General features: G+C 47.8%; 1 protein-coding gene across 4 annotated transcripts in view; it reads left to right on the top strand.

Moving 5' to 3' along the window:
* The window catches only part of ASAP2 (ArfGAP with SH3 domain, ankyrin repeat and PH domain 2), a 158,156-nt gene that overhangs the window by 81,650 nt on the left and 55,138 nt on the right, over positions 1-21,368 (top strand). For all 4 annotated transcript variants that reach the window (XM_024999543.2, XM_024999541.2, XM_059891824.1 and 1 more), the window contains 6 exons: positions 2,014-2,088; positions 3,959-4,008; positions 7,627-7,756; positions 12,158-12,243; positions 18,951-19,026; positions 19,299-19,385. In XM_024999543.2, the coding sequence (XP_024855311.1) occupies positions 2,014-2,088; positions 3,959-4,008; positions 7,627-7,756; positions 12,158-12,243; positions 18,951-19,026; positions 19,299-19,385 (504 nt within the window). The remainder of the gene's footprint in view (positions 1-2,013; positions 2,089-3,958; positions 4,009-7,626; positions 7,757-12,157; positions 12,244-18,950; positions 19,027-19,298; positions 19,386-21,368) is intronic.

Below are 21,368 nucleotides of genomic sequence, written 5' to 3'. Positions count from 1 at the left end.
GTCCCTTAAGATATTTTTAAAAATGAAAATTCTGGGTATTTCCTCGGTGGTCCAGTGGTTAAGAATCTGCCTTCCAATGCAGAGGACAGTGGTTCAATCCCTGGTCTGGGAACTAAGATCCCACATGCCACAGGGCAACTAAATCCAAGTGCCACAACTAAATCCTGACATAGCCAAAAATAATAATTTTTTTTTTTAAAGAATATATTGGAGGATCAGTGTGGGGGTGGGCATTGCTTCTTGCTGAGCAGTTGGGATGTTAATGAAAATGATGGCAGCTGAGTCATCCTCATGGATGGGCAGGTTTTGGGCATCAGGGGCACAGGGAAGACCGTGAGCTCAGGACGGAGCATGTCATCCATGAACTTAGACTCCGGGGAGCAGGAAATGAGAAAGACGTCTGTTCAGCTAGACATGGGAATGAAATGTGCAAATGAGGTTGGACTATGAGGGTTGAGATGCAGAAATAGGTTTGGTTTTTATCAGGGACACATCAGAGAAACCAGACAGCTGCAAGGAAGGGGTTGGGGTGGGAGGGGGAAGTGATGCCTCAAGTCCAGAAAAGGGGCAGGGAAGTGAGAAGGCAGAGGGAGCATGTGGACGGGTAGCAGCTGGAGAGGCCAGAGCCCCAGGAGGCAGGCTGAGTGCTGAGCTGGCGGGTGGAGACGTGGGACACGTGTGGGGAAACCCAGGCATGAGTCACCTGCATGGCCTCACCTTAGACTCAGGTTTTCAGTATTTAAATCTGAACTCTCCAGGCTGATCCTGGCAAGTCATTGCTGAGGGCATTGTGCCTCTGCTGGTGCGTGCCTAGTCGAGCTGTGGAAGCCTCAGACAGCAATTACCCCAGAAGGCATTTCGGAGATTACAGTCATGACTTGACCATTTATCTAGCAGGGGAGGTGGCTGGTGCAGGCATGGTTACACACCTTGCTAGTAGTAGTTTTCAGGCAAATTTCTTCCTCCGTTTTGAAAGTTCGTGTGCTGAATAGTGCATGGAAGTCAGATCCCACATGGCTGTAAAAGTTGTGATGGTGGTTGGCCTTCCAGCCCAAGGTAATTCTAATAAAAGTGAAATTTTCCTTTGTCGGGTTGTAAGAAGGAAGGGTCTTACACAAGGCTTCTCTCTCCGTTGACGGTCCCATAGTTTCGGTGCAGGTCTCTGAAGTGACACAGGCATCCGCCGCAGCGGGCCGCGTGGCAGCTGTGCTGACTTGGGGAGCACGTGCGGGGAAAGGTGAGGACGGAGAGCCTCAGCTTTCTTTTCCCTGGGGCGGGACTCTCATCGGGTTGAGAACCCAGGGACTCTGCGTCTTGAGCTTTCTTGCTCACTGAAGCTTGGTGTCTTCAAGTTGGCTCACGGCTGAGTGGCCGGCGGGGTCAGGCCCTGAGTGTTTCAGGAGGCTTTGGTTCTCCTCGATTTAATCCATAGTGACAACTTGCTAAGCCACCATTTCTTGCCTTCTTGCTTCAGGGGGAAGAACAGGGGACCTCGAGACCGCTTGTCCCTCCTTTTCTCGCTTACCTGCTTTCTCCAGCCGCCCCCCACCCCCTCGGTGCTGTTCCCTCTCACTCTCTCACACACATTCTCTTTTAGTTTCCTTTGTTGGGGGCCGTGCTGTGGAGACTGGGGGTGCTGTGGACCCCCAGAACTGACCAGAGCCACAGCCCCAGGCCGTGGATGGAGCTGTGAGAGGAGGAAATGTTGGTGGGTTCCCATTCCTGGATCTTTAAAGTGCTTCTGTTGTTGATTTTTTCCTTCATTGTAATGGTTATCTTTCCACAGACTTCATAGCCCAGTAATAGGTTAATATTTTGTGAAACATAAACAGATATAGACGTTTCACTGTTAGGTTTTCATTCATGAGATGACATCGTTACAGAGAATGTTAAGGATGTTGGGGTTTTAGGGAAAGTTTATTACCACGTGTTCTCTTAACCTCCTTACTGTCCTTGCTTTAGATTAAAAAGGAAATAAGAATATTTTTCTGTTGTTTTTTTTTTGTCTTTTAGATTCAGAACATGAACAACATAATCTCCTTCCCTCTGGACAGTTTGCTGAAGGGGGACCTGAAAGGAGTGAAAGGGGTACGACCTGCGGAGGCCTGTCTGGGGCTGGCGGTCCAAGGACAGCATCGTGGTCTTGCTGGCCCGTCCGGGCAGATACCCCTCAGGCCTTCCTGAAATGGCGGGACAGCTCCGTGCCACCTCAGGCTCCCTTGACTGGCCGCCTTGGCACCACCATTCACCCCTAACAGTGGTGACCCGTGGCTTTCTCACTTGTCCCGCTGGTGCTTGAGATGTGGGAGAGAAAGCGACAGAAAACTATGAACAGCTATGGGCTCGGCTGGCGGAGCAGGGAAGCCTGTGTGCAGTCCGGTTTTCCAGCTAGTCTGGCCCTGACTGGTCCCTGTAACAGGCCCCTTGCAGGGACGTGGTCTCCCCACTGGGAGATCAGCACCAGCAAGGCCTGAGCCACCTTTATTTTTCTGTCCTGCAAAGGGCACCCATTGTTGAGGCCTCATCAGCCTCCCACAAACCCTCAAGTTGTGATCTGTGTCCTGAGCACATGTGTGTAGGGCTCAAGTGCCATGTGGGGCCAGGTGCTGAGCAGAAAGTCACTCGTGCATATCTCTGGCACAGACAGGTGTTTGATACAAAAGGGAGACGACCATGTCCCAGTCCTTAGGAGGCCGAGCTCTCTGATCCCCAGCAGCCTCCGCAAGGCCAACCTGGCCGACCCGGGGTCTCTGCAGAGGCAGACCGTGCATGGAGAGCTGTCGGGGCAGGGAGTCTGGCCTGGTGAGCCGTTAGGAGTGAAGACACTGAGGAACGTTACTCATCGTCCCCTGGGGCCCCGAAGAACTTGTCAGAGGAGGTAGGCAGTAAAACGAGAGGGTGGAGTGCACAGGGCAAGTCGTGCCCCGGGGCCTGCAAGTCCGGCCTGTCTGCAGCAGCCAGACGCAGTCCTGCCCTGTGGCCTGAGCTGGTGGGAGTAGAGGTGAAGCTGATGGGGTGGACTGGCCCCCTTCCTGCAAGCTCTAGGTGCCAGGCTGTGGAGCTTGGGCCTTGTCAGAAGGCTGGAGAAGAGCCAGAAAGAATTAGAGATCCCCTCAACAAAACGGTTTTCTCTTCCAAAAGAGCCCTGTTAAAGGGAGCATACATAGGTGGCAACAACTTGATGGAATTTTTGGTGGCTCAGTACATTTTTAAGTCAGGTTTCATCAGAGAATGTGAATCAGAATTGATCCCCTCGTAGCTCACATGGTAGAGAATCCGCCCGCAATGCGGGAGACCCAGGTTCGATTCCTGGGTCAGGAAGATCACTCTGGAGAAGGAAATGGCGACCCACTCCAGTATTCTTGCCTGGAAAATCCCATGGACAAAGGAGCCTGGCGGGCTACACGGTCCATGGGGTCACAAGAGTCCAGCACAACTGAACGCCTAAACCATCAGGTCACAGGGGACAGTAAATGGCTTTTATATTCTTGTTTTGGGGCCCACATCAGGGGTTGTGTTGAGATTCCTGTATTAATAAAAAAAAAAAGCCAGAGTCCTTTTATTTCAGAGGGATAAATATTTGCAGATTAAATGTTATGTCTGTCTGGGTTTAATTTCAGAATGATTCTAGGGCAGAGGGCACGGTCTAGGTGAAACAAGACATGCTGAGTTGATAACTCATTGTAACTAGCCGACTGGCACATTATACAATTCCCTCTTCTTTCTGTGTGCATTTTGTATATTCTATAATAAAGATTTCTTAGAAAAGAAATGCCACCACTAGTCTAATTAAAAAGCCTGTACTTAGAGCTTAGGCTCTTTATTTTTCATGGGATCACATATGTCATTTATTACAGAAATTAATACTCCTTTCAGGGCTAGTCTTGGGAGACGTTAAGTTTATCTTGCCCAGAAGTTCATGATTAGTCCAGTTTAATTTATGCCTCTCTGTTTACAGGATTTGAAGAAGCCTTTTGATAAAGCTTGGAAGGACTATGAAACAAAAATGTGAGTGTTTTCGTTTTAAAAAAATAAGCGTGGGTGACTTGAGGCTTTAAGATGGCTCTTTTATTGCTTAAAGGTATTGTCTGAATGAACCTTAATCCAGGAAAGAATTCACCCAGAACTGTGTTGCCCTGTTCTGCTGTGATTCTAGATATTTCCTTCCATGCCAGGTGTCTGCCTTCCTGATGTTAACCTCTTCAGACAGGCTTTTTCTTGTCCCTCCTCTTCTGTCTGTCCTATGACCGCCTGATTGTTGTTTTCAGGAATGTTAATTGACTGCCGCTGGTTGACTTTAGGCAGCTGTTGTAACATTTCTGATCACAGTTTCTCGATTCCTGGAGTGGAAAGGATCGAGCTAGCTAGAACTGGGTGAGCAATGGTGGTGATAATAGTTTCAGTTATTTTAAATACCTGAGAAGTAGAAAACATGTTTTAATGCCTCATGTTTACTTTGTAATGGCTGTGCATTGGGTAATAGTTTTCTCAGTGGAAATAGTAACTTTTATATGAAGCCATCTGGGAAGGTGGGAAGTGTTCAGAAGAAAGCCTTTTCAGATATCTCGGTTGTTGGTCAGTCGCTAAGTCAGGTCCGACTCTTGGTGACCCCATGGACTGCAGCACACCAGGCTCCCCAGTCGTTCACTATCTCCTGGAATTTGCTCAGATTCACATCCATTGAGTTGGTGATACCATCTAGTCATCTCATCCTCTGCTGCTCCATTCTCCTTTTGCCTAAATTAATCTTTCCCAACATCAGGGTCTTTTCCAATGAATCAATCTTTGCCAAACAGGTGGCCAAAGTGTTGGAGCTTCAGCATCAGTCCTTCCAGTGAACATTCAGGGTTGATTTCCTTTAGGATTGACTGGTTTGATCTCCTTGCAGTCCAAGGGATTCTCAAGAATTTTCTCCAGCCCTACAGTTTGAAAGCATCGATTCTTCGGTGCTCAGCCTTCCTTATGGTCCAACTCTCACATCCATACATGACTATCAGAAAAACCATAGCTTTGACTATACGGACCTTTGTCAGCAAAATGATGTCTTTGCTTTTTAATACGCCATCTAGGTTTGTCATAGTTTTCCTTCCAAGGAGCAAATGTCTTGTAATATCATGACTTGCAGTCACTGTCAGCAGTGATTTTGGAGCTTAAGAAAATAAAATCTGTCACTGCTTCCACCCTTTCCCCTTCTAGTCCATGAAGTGATGGGACTGGATGCCATGATCTTAGTTTCTTGAATGTTGAATTTCAGGCCAGCTTTTTCACTCTCCTTGTTCATCCTCATAAAGAGACTCCTTAGTGCCTCTTCATTTTCAGCTATAAAGGTGGTATCATCTGTCTATCTTAGGTTGTTGGTATTTCTCCTGGCAATCAGATGGAGCTACATGTAGGTAATTGGGTTTGTTTGTTTTTACCAGCCCCAGGCATCTGTTCAGAGGTGGAGGATCACAAAGCTCACACCAAGCAATACCAAATCGTTGGTGCTCATCCTGTCCTAGAAATCTAAAGTTCTATACTCCAGATTCTGGAGTTTTTCTAATGGCGCACATTCACATATTAACACAGATTATTAAACCAGAATACTTTGAAGGTTGGCTCAACCCAGAGAGGCTCCAAACTCACTATGCTTGGGCTGTTAGCGTCCTGCATCCATGTGCCAATTCAGTTCAGTAAATAAGAAGGGGATCCAAATTCCTGCTTTATAGATGGGACACCAGGCCTCAGGATTTGCTCTGGTCAGTCACAAGAGACAGTTGAGCCAAGGGCAGGACGTGGGTTTGCCCACTTCCATTCAGCTGCTGTCGCTGCCAGACTCACGGCCCTTAGAGAAAATGCTTCTGTGCATTTCTGAACCCGGAATGTGAGGGGGTCTCTGAGGAGGATTGCTGGAAATGGTTTGAAAGAAGAATGAGATCAAATTCTATAAAATCAAGACACACATAGATATGGTGAGGACTCACAAAATCCCAGAATTAGAGGACAAATGAGCACCACCCTTTAAAACTCAGAGTAATTGTGGTGCTGGAGAAGGCTCTTGAGAGTCCCTTGGACTCCAAGGAGATCAAACCAGTCAATCTTAAATATTCAACCCTGAATATTCATTGGAAGGACTGACGTTGACGCTCCAATCCTTTGGCCACCTGATGCAAAGAGCTGACTCATTGAAAAGACCTTGATGCTGGGAAGGACTGAGGGCAGGAGGAGAAGGGGACCACAGAGGACAAGAAGACTGGATAACCTCATTGACATCATCATGAGTTTGAGCAAACTCCAGGAGATGGTGGAGGACAGGGAAGCCTGGTGCGCCGCAGTCCATGGGGTCGTGAAGACCTAGCAACTGAAAAATAACAACAATCCTGGGATAAATTTTAAAACTCACTCTACCCACTTACACGTGAGATTAGATTATTCTGAGAGGCCCTGTGATGTGTAACAAATAGCTTTAAGACATCTTTAAAATTCCTGGCCTGCAGTTCCATACCTGACCATTTTGAGAGTGACCGACGTCTGGCCTGGATCTCAGGCCCTTTGCAGTAGCGGTGGCGTCAGGGGCGCCTCGGGGCTTCGTAATTGTCCTGTGACCTCAGGGGCCTCCAGTCACACTCCCTCCTGGGGCGTGAGTCACTGCAGCAACATCTCTACCAGGTGGTCACCTGCTGCTCACCTGTTCAAGTCAGTGACTGTCTACTGCGTGCCTAGTGCTGTGCTTCAAATAAAAAACAAGAATTAGAAGCTCTGTCTCTTGCCTCTTCTTCAATACCCCCTCCCCAAACGATGGGGACTCTGGACCCAGAGGAACCCATTTCATGTTGAACACTTTCTGAGGAGTGCTGCTTGTGTGGTGTTGGTGTCTGCCTTGGGTGCTGTGCAAAGAGTCTCTGCCCTTCTCTTGGTGGTAACCTTGACACTTCTGAGTGCTTTCTGTGGCTTTTGTTTAGTTTCCTTTTTCTCCCGAATAAAAGTCTAATTAGTATTTCAAGCCCTTCCTAACTGATGTGACTTGTAGTTATCCAGGTCTCCTGTCTTAGGACACACTCCAGAGAGGGGTCAGCTGGTACCCTTTACTGCACACTGGACTCAGGAGCACAGTCGAGCAGGAAATAAAGACAGAGGGGAATAAAGCTTAAAAACGGGAAAGGTCATCTGTTTCCTTCTGTGACTGTGAAAGTGTTAGAGCTCAGTTGTATCCAACTCTTCGCAATCCCATGGACTATAGTCCCCCCCAGGCTCCTTTCTCCATGGAATTCTCCAGACAGAAATACTGGAGTTGGTTGTCAATTTCCTTCTCCAGGGCATCTTCCCAACCCAGGGACTGAACCCAGGTCTCTTGCATGGCAGGCAGATTCTTTACCATCTGAGCCACCAGAGAAGTCCTCTGTGACCTTGAGCACTGTCCTAGTGGAGTTGCTTTGGAAGCATTTGCTGAGTTCAGTACTCAACAGAAAGGGCCAAGACGGATATTTTTGGGGACAATTCGCATCTTTTCTTCCCAGTGAGTTCAAGTCCATCCTGTGCTGAGACATCTCAGGGAGCATTTGTGTCCAGGGTGGGCGTCAGGATCGCAGAGGGGACTCCCCAGTCTAGAGGTGTCTTGACTGATTCTCTCGCTTTTCCACATGTTAGAACCAAGATAGAAAAGGAGAAGAAGGAACACGCCAAGCTCCATGGGATGATCCGCACGGAGATCAGTGGGGCTGAGATTGCGGAGGAGATGGAGAAGGAGCGGCGCTACTTCCAGCTGCAGATGTGCGAGGTGGGCGTGCGAGGTGGGCAGGCAGGGCTCACAAGAGGCCTCGGGGCAGCGCCGAGGTGCCGTGGATGCTGTTGTCCACTTTCTGCCTCTCAGGCAGCCTTAGGCTCCTGGAGTGTGGGATTAGATTAATCTGACATCAAGATTTATTAAAGGTAGGGAAAGACTCATTTGAAAGATGGAGGAGGAAATGGCAATGCAGTCTAGTATCCTTGCCTGGGAAATCCTGTGGACAGAGGAGCCTGGTGGGCTACAGTCCATGGGATCACAAAAGAGTCGGACATGACTTACAAATAGAACTTGGAAGAAGGTTCTTTCTGCCTCACACAGATCCTCCTGGAAACACCTCTTCTCCGCTTTAAGTCAGCTAGAATACCCCCTTAAAGTGAAGTTGCTCAGTTGTGTCCGACTCTTTGTGACCCCAAGGATTGTAGCCTACCAGGCTCCTCCGTCCATGGAATTTTCCAGGCAAGATTACTGGAGTGGGTTGCTGTTTCCTTCTCCAGGGGATCTTCCTGACCTGGGGATCGAACCTGGGTCTCCTGCATTGCAGGCAGATGCTTTACCATCTGAGCCACCAGGGAAGCCAGAATACCCCCTTAGGTGCTTTTAAGGAGGTACCGGGGTGGTGAGACCCCCTCCCCCAACAGCCGTGGTCCCCTCTGTGAGAGTGAGGGTCTGTTTCCAGAAGCCCCTGCCTTTGCAAGTGTCCGCCCCCCACCCCTACCCTGGGCTCCACCTGCTCGGGGTAAGGATGCTCCCAAGGCCTGAAGTCCTCTGTCCCGCTCCACCTGCAGCCTGAGTCCTCACCTCCGGGAGGGGAAAATGGCAGGACCAACACTCAGAACTTTGCTGGAGGCTCAGGGATGGAAAGTCCCCAAGACCAGCCATGCAAGCCTTTGCTTCCAGCCTGTTTTTCATGCCTTGCTTGGAGGTCTGTTGGTCGAAACAGCTCCTGAAAACAGTTCCCCTCGCCCGAGGGCTCATGCCTCCAGGCAGCGGCAGTGGAGTATCCGTGCTTGGTGGCGTTTGTGTTCCCCCACAGCAGTACGGACGTACGTGCTGAGTGTGCCCATGCAGGGGTGACGTTTGTGACAGGCACCGAGGCTCGGTTCAGCCAGCTCTCCTTTCCCTGTAAGCTGTCCACAGCAAAGCTCATCAAAAGGCACTTTGTGATTTTAGGATGTTTGTTAATTACAGCAAGCACCTAGCCTTTCCATACGTGTATCTTAGGAGTGTATTTAAATGACTTTCTATTCCCAGAGCACACCAAGTGGTCCACAGAGGAGAATCCATCCCTGGGACGAGAGACGTTTGTCTGATATTAGTACAGCCACACCGACTCTCTTCTGGTTTCTGTTTGCATGGGATTTCTTTTTCCAGCCTTTTACTTTCAACTTACTCATATCTTTGGCTCTGAAGTGTGTTTCCTGTGGGCAACCTATATTTGGGTCATGATTTTTTTATCCAGTCTGACAATCTCTGCCTTTTGATGGGATTCTTTAATCATTCACACTTGATGTTACTGTGTATGTGGTTGCGATAGTAACATCAAAAAAGTCTGTTCTTTTACTTTTTTTTTTTATGTCTTAGGTCTGTTTTGTTCCTCTGTCTCTCCTTTGCTACTTTGAATACGTGAATCCTTTGCTACATGAATATTTAGAAAGGTGTAACTAGGCTCAAAGTGTTCCTGTAGACAGGAGAGTGGATGTTTTTATCCACATGCTGTTTTATCACAGCAGGCATCACTTAGACTAACACCTGTCTAGCCCATTTCGCACAGTGTTGGAGAAATCAGCCCGGACGACAGGAGACAGGGATGAGGAAGCAAAACTGCTGCACGTCATGCAGACACAGGGCGTTGCTTTTATTGAAGGGGGATAAAATGAAGTAGAGTGTTTCACGGAGAGTGGATTTGGAGGGGCCTGTGTGTGAATTCAGGTTGTGCTCTCTCTTTGGCTAGTGAGGAGGAAAGCCGTTGACCTGAACTCTGCAGGACTGCTTATTCAAGTACGTTTAGGGACGAGAGACTCAGCCTGGGTGTTACTGGCATTTCCTCGTGGTGAGGGTGTGCTTTCTGCAGCGTGCACCCAGCACTGGGGCTTGTCCTTGTCTGGGTGAATGGGCTGTGAGGACCGTCAGAAGGGTTATTTTATTGGAAGGGCTCTATCTACTCGACACCACTAAGTCACACACATGAGTCGTCTTTTGGGCGGGTCCCCAGGCTGTGCTGAGCGTCACAGGGTCCCCGCTCTTCAGAGCTGGCTGGGGCAGGGCCCAGCCCTGTGTGCAGACACAAAAGTGGAGGTGGGCCAGTGGGCTGTGAGGTCGGAGTTTGCAGAGCAAGACTCATCTGATGAAGCTGCAGACGGTGACCAGCCAGACCTGGGCTGGAAAGAGAGCGTGTCTGAAAAGCAGTCCCCGAGAACCTGGCCCCTCAGTGAAGACTGCTGGAGTTACAGTGGCTTTAAAATCGTTCAACCGCTTCCTCAAACTGAAGCCCTAGAGCTTTGTAAATGCTCGACGTTATTCAGGCGTTTACCATTTTAGTTGCCTCGGATCTAATGTAGAGAAGTGACTTTCAGGTGTTTATATTCTAAACCTGTGGGATTTTCTCTTCAAAATGAATTTTATAAAGACATTCAGTATGCCAGATCGGTAATACAGATGAATAGAGAATGTATGAGAGATCTGTTCTTGCTTTTCTTATGATTGTAAAAATATGTGCTTTAAAACATTGGTCAGTGTATATGTGTGTGTGTATATGTGTGCATGCATGCATACTTAGTCGCTCAGTTGTGTCCGACTTTTTGCAACCCTACGGACTGTAGCCCATTAGGCTCCTCTGTCCATGAGGATTCTCCAGGCAAGGATACTGGAGTGGATTGCCATGCCCTCCTCCAGGGGATCTTCCTGACCCAGGGATTGAAGCTGTGTCTCTTATGTCTCCTGCATTGGCAGGCGGGTTCTTAACCACTAGCACCACCTGGGAAGCCCATGTATATATGTGTATATGCATAAAAGAAATTAAAAGTCACTACACATTTTACTTATTAAGGTAACCACCTTGACATTTAGTGGCACATCTTCCAGATGTCCCTGGTACGCATACGTTAAAGACAGTGTGTATAACCAGGATCATTCTCTACTGCTGCTTTGTATTCTGATTATTTTCACTCACTAGTGTGCCACAGACATCTTTGCCATCAGGAAGTCTCTGCTTTATTGGCTTGATTACTAACAGCCCTTCTTTCTATGGATGCACCACACTGTAGTTCCCATTCATAACATTTGGCCTGTTGCCATTTTTCACTTTTACAGGCAAGTCTGCAATGAACCTTCTTTTCCATTTATCTTTGTAAATTTTTATGATTGTCTTCTTAGAATAAATACCCGAAAGTAGAATTTCCAGGTCAAAGTGCACATGGATTTTAACATTGACACATGGCCAAACATCTCATTAACCATCTAACCATTTTGCTACATTGCCAGACATCTTTATTTAGTTAACAGTGAATAAGTATCAGAAAGGAGGGAGATGAGGATGTAAAGGCAATGATGTAGTTACCGTTTCAGAGCAGCCGGGCAGGAGGACACTTGAAGGCGAGTTTCCCAGGTTATAGCTGAGACGCCAGTGGTCAGTGGGGGTCAGCAGCTCTCTAGGGGGCTTTCAGCCTTAGAGGTGACTTATTCTCAGGATTGTAAATATCTCCTATTTCGATAGTGAAGGGGACAGGGAATTTATGGGATCTTTTGTTCTATAAACTCTTAGCAAAGAGCAAATGTACATCCTGATACTAGTTCTATATATCCCTGGGGTTTCCTGTTGTTTTATGATTGTTAATGAATTTTCCAAGTTAAAAATGATTTTAATTTATTTGAATTTAAACTTTGCTTTTTTAAACTCAAAGAATCACAATGTTTATTTAAACTGTTGGGGAAGTGTTTCAATATCAGAGATGTGGAGACAAAGCCTTAACTACAGAAGACCAGCAATTAGTGTTTAGACGGTGACCTACCTGAAGAAAGGGCCCTGGAACAGGGGATGTGGACAGCTGAGTCCAGAAGGTGGAACGCTTTCATTCTAACCATCCTCACTCTTCCATGCAACTGGGGCAAAAGTTTCCCCTAGCTGGTAAAGACAGGCTGTTTTATTGCAGGGAGTTCTTGGCACTTAAAGCTAAGTATTTGATTACCCAAAGGTCAGGTAATTCATGTGGCACCAAAATAACCGAAGCATTTAGTTGTGGCATTCAGAAAATATTAAGCATCTATCATGAGCCCTACCCGTAATACACGATGTCAGAGAAGGTAAGGAGGTGACCTGCCCTCAGAAGTTCATGTTCAGCTCATATTCTGTTTCTATGACATTTCCTGTTTTGTTTTGTTTTTTTTTTTAAACAGTATCTGCTGAAGGTCAATGAAATTAAGATTAAAAAGGGAGTGGATTTACTTCAGAATCTGATCAAGTATTTTCACGCTCAATGCAAGTAAGTTCTTGGTTCTTTTCCTTCATTATCATGGTATTTCAGATGTTTCTCTCTTTACGGCAGCTTCTCGGAGATCTTTAGTATTATGCTGAGGAAAGTATGCATGTATTTAAAAAATACTAGTAAATAAGTAAAAAGAGTGAAACAGTGAGGCATGCTGCAACACAGACGAACCTTCAAAACACACAAAGTGAAAGAAGCCGGAAACAGAAGACCACAGACTGAATGAGTCCACTTGAAAGATCGGGAATGGGCAGACCCCCTGAGACAGGGCTTGAGGGGAGGAGAGGAGTGGGGAATGACTCCCAGGGGGCACCGGGTTTTTTTGGGGGTAATGAAAATATTCTGTAATTAGACAGGGCTGATGATTTCTCAACTTTGTGAATAATAAATATACTAAAACCCACTGAATTGCATGTTTTAAAAGGTTGAATTTTACAGTTTGAGAATTATATCTCAAAAACTAAAAAATAATCTAAAAATCTACATTACTTTATCAAATATAATTTTTTTTTGGTAAAGTGCCAAATTAGTTTGATTCTTGGATGTTCTTTTTGTTAAAAGAGAAGTCAGATAGTGTTAATGCAGAGTCTTAAATTAGGAGAATACTTCCATGTACTATTGATCTATAAAACAGATGATGTGCTAAGCAAAGGCGGCTGTCTGGGGAGAGAGGGAGAAACGTTCAGGTTCAGGGGCCTGCTTATGTGCTCATCTTCGCGGTGACTGTCAGCTCTCCACACCCCAGGCCTCATCTCTCGGCCTCATTATCTTTCCCGTTCCTCAGTCTGCATCTCACCATTGACGTGAACAGGCTGTGGGCTCATTCGCTGCTGCTGTTGGGTGTGTGCTGTGTTTTAGGAGCCCCCTGAGATGCTGGAGACAGGGTGGTGTACATCCCTGTCACAGCGCCTGCTGGAGCGAGACGCAGGCAAACCCACGTATAATCGGACGCTTCGCTAAGTGTTCTCAAGTACCAGAGTCTGAGACAGAATATAACAGAAGGACCTAATTTATAATTTAGATTGAGATGGAGGGCAGGGATTTCTTCTCTGTTTTGTCCTTGCTGTGGTTTCCAGCTGGCAGAGCACAGCGCCTGGCCCACAGGAGGGGTTCAGATTCTTGAGTTACCTGCAGGTCTCTCTCAGGGATGTGGATTCAGGGGTCTGAAGGACACGGAGGGGCCAGCAGGTGGGGAGCAGGGGAAGAACCTTCCAGGCAGGGGCAGGGTCTCGAGGCAGGAGGGAGGCCAGCCCACCTGAAGCCTCGTGAGTGAAGTGAAGCTGCGTGGGAAAGCTGGAGGCGGGCACAGCCTGGCGTCTTGTTCACAGCATTAGATTCTGCCCCACACATATGGGGAGGCGCCCAAAGTTTCAAGCAGAGGATTCGTTCAGCAAGTGTTGGTTGAGCTCCTGCTGTGTGCCGGAGGACATAGAGTGATACAGAAGGTCCAGGTGATGCAGCAAGAAGGAAACCGAGCTCCTACCTGTGTGGACTTACCGGTGGGACTGGGCACAGCAGCTAGCCAGCCAGCAGGGGTGTGACAGTCTCCGGGAGTGGCTGTGACCTTGAGGAGGCTGCTGCAGGACGAGAGTGGAGTGGAGTTGATTGGGAACGTCAGGGAGGTGTCTCCCGATCCAATTCTGCTTTCACGGGGTTGCTCTGGGTGACGAGAAGGACCAGATGGAATGGGGTGGCTGTGTGACCACTCAGGTGCAGGGGTCGTGTCTGAGGGGGGCTGGAGCCCGGGCTCCCTGGGCCTGGGGATGTGTGAGTGGCGTGGAAATCTCTCAACAGTGTTGTTCCTACATGCGTCCACATGCCTTTCCCTTAATGGGCCGTGCCCCGCACTGATACCCTTTGCCCTGCTGTGCCCTTTGCCTGGAACGCCGTTCTGTTCCTTCTGTGCCTTCCCCCAGCCTCTGGTCCTGTGAGACCCGGCTCAGGTGTAGCTGCCGCTGTGAGAACGTCCGCCCGCCCCACCTGCGCATGGCTCTTCCCTCTTGTCACCATGGTGCTGCCTGCATATGCCCGCGATGGCGCCTTTCATGTGTCGTGTCTCCCGCCCAGCATATCCTCTGCAGAGATGTCCTCCGTGACATTTACGTTTTCACCTTTGGCCATGTCGCGTTTCCTTGGCCCGGTTTGCAGTGATGAATTGCACTGAATTGGGTGGAGCCGGGCTTCGGAATTCTTAACACGCCTCTGGCCATGTTGTGTTTCAGAAGTCGAGGCCCAGCAGCAAAGGGAGATGTGTCGTGTGGTTCATCCTGGGTTAAAAGAAGAGCTCCCGGTGTGGAGTTCAGAAAATAGGAAGACCCTCAGTTTGTAGAATTTGTAGGATGAATTCTTTTACAGAAACTCAAAATGCTATGTGATGATCATGCAAGTTACTTGTTCAGTCTTCTCCTCGTAACCTTATGTGAGGCCATTTAGGAAGTGGGTCGCTTCCTTGCTGTTATTTTATTTTTGAAGAAGTTATTCTGGGGTTTCCTTTTTTATTTTTTTCCTTTATTTTGCCCAAACTAATCAGTTGGTTAGCAACAGACCACTTGTGGAAAAGTGAACGAGTTGGCCTTTTATGGGCATGAGCTCAGTAACTTTTAAAAATGATGAGTCTTCCATTACTTCCTTTTTGGATGGAGCTTGTGTGTGTGTGTGTATACACATGTATAATACTGCATGCTCTTCAAATCATTTGAGAAGCTTTGACTTTTCAAATGCATATTTGGAGGGCATAAAACGTGGAGCTTGAGTGATTCAGCCATTGGATGAAGGAGCCTGTGGCCACACACACGTGTTTATCCACCGGGCAGTTCCCACGTGTCCCCATTTCACACTCTCCGTCTCTACGTCGTGAGCACGGCCCAGCCTGGCGAGCGCGGTGACCCCAGGGCAGAGGCAGCCTGCTCAGCAGGGGCAGCTGGTCTCTGCAGGTGCCCAGAGGCCTCGTGGTGAAGCCTAGATTCCCTGGAAGCGTACTTGCGTGTTCTTCCTGAGAACTGCTTAGACAGACTTTACTCTTCTTCCTTTTTGCTTTCTCCAGAAGCCTTCTTGAAGAGTATCATCTTCATCTTCAGTTGCTCAGATGTGTCCAACTCTTTGCGACCCCATGGACTGTAGCCCACCAGGCTCCTCTGTCCATGGGATTCTCTGGGCAGGAATACTGGAGTGGGTTGCCATTTCCTCCTCCAGGGAATCTTCCCAACCCAGGGATCAGACTCTGTTCTCCTGCATTTCCAGGCAGATGCTTTACCACTGAGCCACCTGGGAAGCTGATCGTCTTATAAACTTATGATCTATGCCTTTTATATCATATAAGGAAAGAACTTGCATCTCCAGTTCCTAGAAGAGCCTGGACAGTGTCTTACTAGCCTTTGCTGCTGAAGACTGAGGCTCCTGTTCTCTAGTGGAATCTAAAACTAGGCAGTCTTTAAAACAAAAACGGTGATGTTCTAGACAGTGGTGATGAGCGCTGCAGTGACTCGTTCTTTGTACCTGCTGGGAACCTCTGTGACCAGTGGCGGCTGATGTCCTTGGTGTTGCAGATGGAATAAGACCTTCTGTGGTGCCCGGGAGAAGTTCCCTCCAGGAGAGAGAGGGCCAGAGGCCACCAGCCGTGAGGGGGTGCTGGTGGGAAGGCTTAGGAGGCGGAGGCCGCCCTGCTTGTTGGGCACATGAAGGTTAAATTTCAATGGGGGTATTATAAAGCCTGGCGAATTTGATCAGGTAGGCTAGAAAACATTAGATAAAGAGCAAAATGTGGTATTTGGTAGTATGGGCTGCCGTCTCTGGGGTCGCACAGAGTCGGACACAACTGAAGTGACTTAGCAGCAGTATGGATGATACTGTGGAAGCCTGGGAAAGCGCTGACAGGCTCAATCAAAGAAAACTGCCTGGGAGTTTGTACTTAGGCTTGAAGTGACAGCAGTTGGTAAAGAGGCCCCTTGTTTTGAAGCATTCCCCTTAAGGGCAGAGAAGATAGACACGACACACATGCCTCAATAAGGATTGGTGCACAAAAGATAGGAGTTTTGAAAATCAGGGGGAAGAGCTTTCTAGGTAGATGGTCAAGATTGGCAAGGCTTTCCACAGCGACGAAATCTAAGTCTGGATCATTCTTGCAAGCACAGGGCCCAGTGTTGCAATGCGGACGGTGTCTGTGATGAGAAACACTTCTCTGGGCTCCTGACTCTGCTGCGGGGTGCACCGGAGACCGTTGCCAGGCTCGGAGGTTCCGGGGCCAAGCACCTGCTGCCCCGCGCCGGGAGCAGGACCCTTTCTGGGCCAATCCCCTGTGATGTTTCTCCCCCTCCCTAAACTAGTGTGTGTTCAACTTCCCTTCCCTCTCTGCCTCGTCCTCTCCCTCCCCACCCCCTGCCCCCCAACCATCACCTCTTGCCTTCACCTATTTTACAAGAATTTGAATTGATTAGTGGCATAGTTATACAAGAAAAAAATAAAACTCAGACAAAACGTCAGAAGCAAATGAGTTCATGACAGGAGGGAGATGTTTGCCCTCTCGTTCCTGTGTTTGTGCTTCCCAGTTTCCTTTTCAGTTTAAAATTGCTGCTCTGGGTCGGGCATTGTGCTCAGAGTGGAAACACAGGGACGTGCAAGACATGGCATTTCTGCCCTGGCAGTGGAAACAGACACGTGGAAAAGTCATTATAACCCGGACACAATTGCTCTACCAGAAGCATGTTCTATATTTAGGGGAAAAAAAAACACAAGTTAGGCAAAATGCAGGAATGAGAATGTAAAGTGAAATTATGCAAATATCTAAAGATTAAAGTAAGAAATGCTGATAGCCCAGCCTCTTTCCTAATAAGCAGCTCGTCATGGTTTGTGGCCCGCGTGCCCTGTGTGTGTTTCCCCTTCCTTCCTTCCTTCCTCCTCCCTCCTTGGAGTTACTGTACTAAGTGCCATGCAGTGTTGTTCCTACAGCCCCTCCTATTAATTGCAAACTCGATACAGGAAATTCCCACAGGACTGCTGCTGAGTTTAAAAGAAAGAAACGTGTGAACCCCAGGTCACTTTTTGAAGATAGTCTCCTTGGTACCCAGTAAACCGGCAGAAGTTAGAGACACCTTCCTTCCTTCATTAATTTCTTCCTTCAGCAAATATCGTGCGCTTGAGATGTGCCAGGCTTTGCGGATACTGTGTCCTCACTCTCCCAGAACTTCGGATCTGATGGGGGAACTATATTTTAAACTGTTACCCCAATGAACACATAACGGCAGTTGTGGCAAGTGTTTCGAAGCCAGAGACAGGATCTCTGAGAATCTGGTGAGGAGGCCTCTTTGAAGGGAGGGGAGTGTGGCACACCTTGCTGATGAGACTGTATTTAGCTGAAGACTTGGAGAGTGAGTGGGAACCAGCAGGTAAACCAGAAGGCAGACTGCAGGGCCTCCTCAGAGGGAAGAACAGTCTGTGCAGAGGGCCTGAGGCAGGGATGGCTGGGTGGCCACGGAGGCGTAGGGAGAAGTGAATAAGGGGCAAGGAGAGTGGACTGGAGCTTGGAGGTGGGCGCTTTAGGCCTTCTTACAGGTTTTGAACCCTCGCCTAAGCTCCCGGAAGCCTCTGCTGCCCCTCAAATGGGCTCAGAGGCCGAGCTGCAGAAAAAACTCGTCCAGCCTCCATTCTCATTCCTGAATCGCTTGTTATAAGTGACTTTATGAGCCCTGGGTTCTGAGTGTTAAAAATGTTCCTTTTGATATTCGATCTCAAGTTCTCTGACCACGTCTCCCTGCTCTGCACACACGGCCATCCGTGTGCATTTAAGCCAGCTTGCTTTTTATCTTTGTCCTTTGTCTTTTCCACTTAGCTGTGGCCTGTTAAGGAGCCTAATTTAGTGTCTTACTCTTATATTCACCCTGTGCTTCTCTGGCCTCAGACTGTTCTACTTCTGAACCCAAGCCTCTGCTGTGATTTGTCGGGAGAGTCCTGTTTTCCCACTATAAACTGAGAATTTAGGGTTCATTTTATATGAAACGGTAGCATTTCAACCTTTTCTGCTCTGTTCGTCGCTAGATAAGTAGCTTTTAGCGCCTAGGCACATGGACTCTTGTTATTCAGATGGTTGTTTCTCTCGCTTGGGCTCTGTGGTTCCCCTACCCTGGTGTCCACAGACTCTGCCTATGTGGCATCAGCAAGTGACTGGTGACCATCTGAATCTTCCAGGAAAAATCACAGACACTAGGCTTATTGCCAGAGAAGGCAATGGCACCCTACTCCAGTACTCCTGCCTGGAAAATCCCATGGGTGGAGGAGCCTGGTAGGCTGCAGTCCATGGGGTCGCTAAGAGTCGGACACGACTGAGCAACTTGACTTTCACTTTTCGCTTTCATGCATTGGAGAAGGACATGGCAACCCACTCCAGTGTTCTTGCCCGGAGAATCCCAGGGACGGGGGAGCCTGGTGGGCTGCCGTCTATGGGGTCGCACAGAGTCGGATACACTAAAGTGACTTAGCAGCAGCAGCAGGCTTATTGTGGTTCCTTCTCAATTCATCGCTCATAGTTTTGAACATCACTTTTTTCGTGGTTTGCCTGATATTTTAAGGTTTGGTTCCTAGGTTCCTAGTCTTTCCCCCCCAGGAATTACATCATGATCTCAGCCATTTCCTTTAAAGAAGTCTTTTTTCTCCATCTAACAAAATTGTTTTCTCTTTTATGAAACCCAGCCTATGCTCTTTTTTCCTCCTAGTTTTTTCCAGGATGGACTGAAAGCAGTCGAAAGCCTCAAACCTTCCATTGAAACACTTTCCACAGACCTTCACACAGTAAGTAACTATCCTCCCACGTGACTGTCGTAAGTATGCACTATGCACTTGGATTTAAACATTGATCCCGTGCAATCTCGTGTTTATATGCCGCGCTGCCCAGAACGTGACTGCCCTGGAGCACCCCCACGCAGCTTGGGGAACGGGGTTCCCACTCTATCCTCCGTCTTGGAGTCGGGGGGAAGGTTGCAGTTGTTGAGAAATGACCATGAGCTCCACCGTCTCGTTGCACCTCAGCCGTACTTTCTCTGCTTTGTTATATTTTTTTAAAGATCAAACAGGCCCAGGACGAAGAGAGAAGGCAGTTGATACAGCTCCGAGATATTCTGAAATCGGCATTACAGGTTGAACAGAAAGAGGTGAGGGGATTTAAGTTTGAAAAACCTTTCATCCCTTAGTCTTGGGGGCTCTAGGACTGAAGAGGTGAGATCCAGGTCTCTGGGTGCTCCTTCACTCCAGGGTTGTACTGGACAGCATGAAAATATGTAGTTTGTTCTTTGAGTTGGTTTTATAAAACCATCTTTTAAAATACACTTGTTTCATGGAGGAACCATTACCATAAGCCTTACCTTAATGGCAGCATTTCAACAATTGCTGCTCCGTCCGTCTTACCGTCTCTTCACGTAGACACTCGTCGTTCATATCAGTTACTGTTGATTCGCTCCCCGGGGCTCTGTGGTTCCTCTGCCCTGATGTCCATGGGTCCTGCCTGTGTGGCATCAACAGGTGACTGGTGACCATCTGGATCTTCCAACCCAGAGATGATGTTCCATAAAATGGGAGGAGCTCGATTTTCTGCTTTCTGAAGGGTAGAAACCTTGGTTTCTTACATCATCTCTTTCATATAATTATTCCTTCTTTGTGTACTAACACATTTGCAGTGATCATTTGTATGTGGGGAGCTTAGTAGAAAAACCATTAAAAGGTACATTTTAAAGTGATTTCATATGTTTGCTACAGTGCAGATATTATAATGTGAAATTTAATGCAAACACATATCCTTGTCGATGAAATTGAGTGAGTTTCAATTGTCAATGAAATCAATCATCTATTAAATGACAGCAGAGTGTAAAGTTCACTGCTAGCATTTTGGCATGCTCTATTTTGTTTGAAGTTCTTGTACTATAACTGAATATTGTTGTTTTTCTCCCGAATGCATTTACCTTTTGTGACCGAAGTCTAGGAGAGTAAGTAGTTCAGTATTTTTAATAAATCGTAGAACTTTGCATGCTTTCTTCATGAACTTCAAAAAATAGATATTTCTTCCGAGAAATGTCTAGTAGCAATTTTTATTTTTGTGCTTCCTCTTCCACAAGAGCTGTGGGTTTTATTTAAGACCAAAGAATTTGAATGCATAACTGTTAGTGAAATGGAAGTTTTCCAAATTTCCAGTTTAGCCTTTGGGGGTCACTCCTTTGTAAAGGTGAAACCGCTGGCCCCCTCCCCTTCCATTGCATCACTGAGTTCTGCCTGTCTTCTGAAGCACCTTGATGCCTGCCTTGGGAGCGGGGGCCGCCTCTGTTCCCCCCAGCCCCAGTGATCTGTATTGCACATTCTGTTTGAGTGACTTTTAAAAAAAATGACAGCATATATATTTGGGGGCTTTTTGGCCGTGTCCTCAAGTGTACAGATGCTTTTTTCTCCAGCTGGACCTCAAACGGGCAGAGGAGGCCTTCCAGCCTTCTGTGCCCGGCCGGCCATCACGTCATCGCACCATATTGCTCCTTCTGTAGGCTCTTGGTAAACACGGGTCCGCTGAATGAAAGGTTGGCAGATTGAGGTCGGATGTAGTGCTGGAAATTTCTCATAGCCTGGTGACTTCCTCCAGGGCTAGAGAAATCTGGGTCCTGATATTCCCAAACATGGAATATAAACAGCAAAAGGCGGGGGGTGGGGGGGGTGTAGGGGAAGAGCTTGGAGTATGGAGACTACAGTGGCCTGATTGTAACCAGAGGAGATGGCATTGATGTAGGAGCCACTGGCCCCAGAGAACTCAAAGGGGATCCCTGAAGAAGGGTCAGACCTGTGAAGCAAAACCCAGGTTTAAAATCCCGGAGAGCAGGTGCTGGGGTTCAATAGCCTTCTGGGCACAGAGAGGGAGGCCAGTGTTTGCTTTGGCTGGCTGGGAAGAGGAGGTTATTTATAGCTCTGCAGAAAAGTGTAACAAACTTACCAGCACAGACCAGAAGTCTTTAATGGCTTGTTGTTTTTGTTTTTTTGTTGACCAGCCTGTCTGCCCCAGATGCACACAGGGGTCAGGTGAACCTTCTTGACCGGCTCCTCTGGCTTTACACCCAAAGATGGAACCCACCCATCCACTGGCTGTGAATGTGTTGTCTTTT

The sequence above is a fragment of the Bos taurus genome, chromosome 11 (assembly GCF_002263795.3).
Source record: "Bos taurus isolate L1 Dominette 01449 registration number 42190680 breed Hereford chromosome 11, ARS-UCD2.0, whole genome shotgun sequence".
Taxonomy (NCBI): Eukaryota; Metazoa; Chordata; class Mammalia; order Artiodactyla; family Bovidae; genus Bos; species Bos taurus.
The sequence above is the reverse complement of the archived record's forward strand: the minus strand, read 5'-3'. Positions and strand labels throughout refer to the sequence as shown.